The sequence below is a fragment of the Salvelinus sp. IW2-2015 genome, unplaced genomic scaffold (assembly GCF_002910315.2).
Source record: "Salvelinus sp. IW2-2015 unplaced genomic scaffold, ASM291031v2 Un_scaffold15445, whole genome shotgun sequence".
In the NCBI taxonomy this organism is placed as follows: domain Eukaryota; kingdom Metazoa; phylum Chordata; class Actinopteri; order Salmoniformes; family Salmonidae; genus Salvelinus; species Salvelinus sp. IW2-2015.
In genome coordinates this window covers 1-1148 of record NW_019956699.1, presented here as the reverse complement: position 1 = coordinate 1148, position 1148 = coordinate 1, and the positions used below count along the sequence as shown (strand labels likewise).

General features: G+C 42.9%; 1 protein-coding gene across 1 annotated transcript; it reads right to left on the bottom strand.

The window, feature by feature from the left end:
- Positions 1-8: 8 nt before the first annotated feature.
- LOC112080313 (protein LSM12 homolog A-like) lies at positions 9-1143 on the bottom strand (the record flags this gene model as incomplete). The annotated part of the gene is made up of 3 exons (XM_024146042.1): positions 9-267; positions 368-494; positions 1070-1143. Coding segments are annotated over 3 exons (294 nt in total), but the record flags the coding sequence as incomplete, so codon positions are not given.
- Positions 1144-1148: the final 5 nt, after the last annotated feature.

Sequence of the window (1148 nt, the reverse complement as noted above, 5' to 3'; positions counted from 1 at the left end):
CTGTTCAAAATGTTGGACACCTCTGATGGAGGTGGGGGGGCAGGGGAACACTGGCCTTGGTCTGATGTTGAAGGGAGGGGAAGAGAAAAGAACAAACCAAAACTGCCTTTGCCGTTGTGACCTCCCCCAACCAATTCCCCCTCCCACACCCCCTATCCGGACTGAACCTCCGGCTCAAGATGATAAAGTGGAGTCTTTCTGTGTTTGCTGTGCTTGTGGCCGTTGCACCGACTTCTGGCTCTCCACATCTCTAAAATGTTTCTCCACCTGCAAGGGACAAGAAACATTTTATCCTCAATCAACTTTCTGGTACTGCAATTCCTGTATTCCCTTCAATGGTGAATTAATGGTGGTAAGGCATACTCACTATTTTGCGTACGTGACTTAAAGCGCTACCCTCTTTGCCTTTGCAGTTCTCCACTTGGTAAGGTGGGGATATGACCACATCGTCCATCACCATGATGTTCTTCTCCTGCCATTTGCAGTCTTTGATGCTACAGAGAGATGGAGAATGTTTTTGAAAAAAAGCACCCAGTGGCTGCCTTTAGTCAGGGTACTGAGGTTAAAGGTTTCAGGACACACATTTAGACAGATGACTCCATGCAGCAGGTATCGGATGGTAGACAGGTGCATATCGAACAGCAACGATGCTGAAGAAAATATACAAACAAATTAAACAAAAGAACATTACAGAATTAACAGCTTACATTAGAAATTGGTCAATCAGTGTTGGTACTGAAAGACTTACGGTCATAGGTCACTCACTGTAGTCTAGGCCAAATCAGGGATCAACACTACAATCGCATTAGAACCAAGAGGTATAATGGAATGCATACTATTTGATAGGGTTTAAAACAAAACATTACTCAAAGACTGGCATTAAAACTGGTTAACTAAACAGTGAAGGCAACCTCAACATCCAATGACACTATTTAAATGCATTGGGTAGCACATTTTTTTAAAACATTTTTTCCTGACCATTGGGAACCGTCATAGTAAGTAAATAACTGATGTTTCTATAGTCGGATGAAGCAAAGCCCCAGTATTAGAGAGAAGAGACGATACTCACGTTTTATGTATAGTCTGGAATAGCTGTTGGCCCTCCACAGAGACTCCAGCACTAATTGCATATGCTTGGGATAACTTGT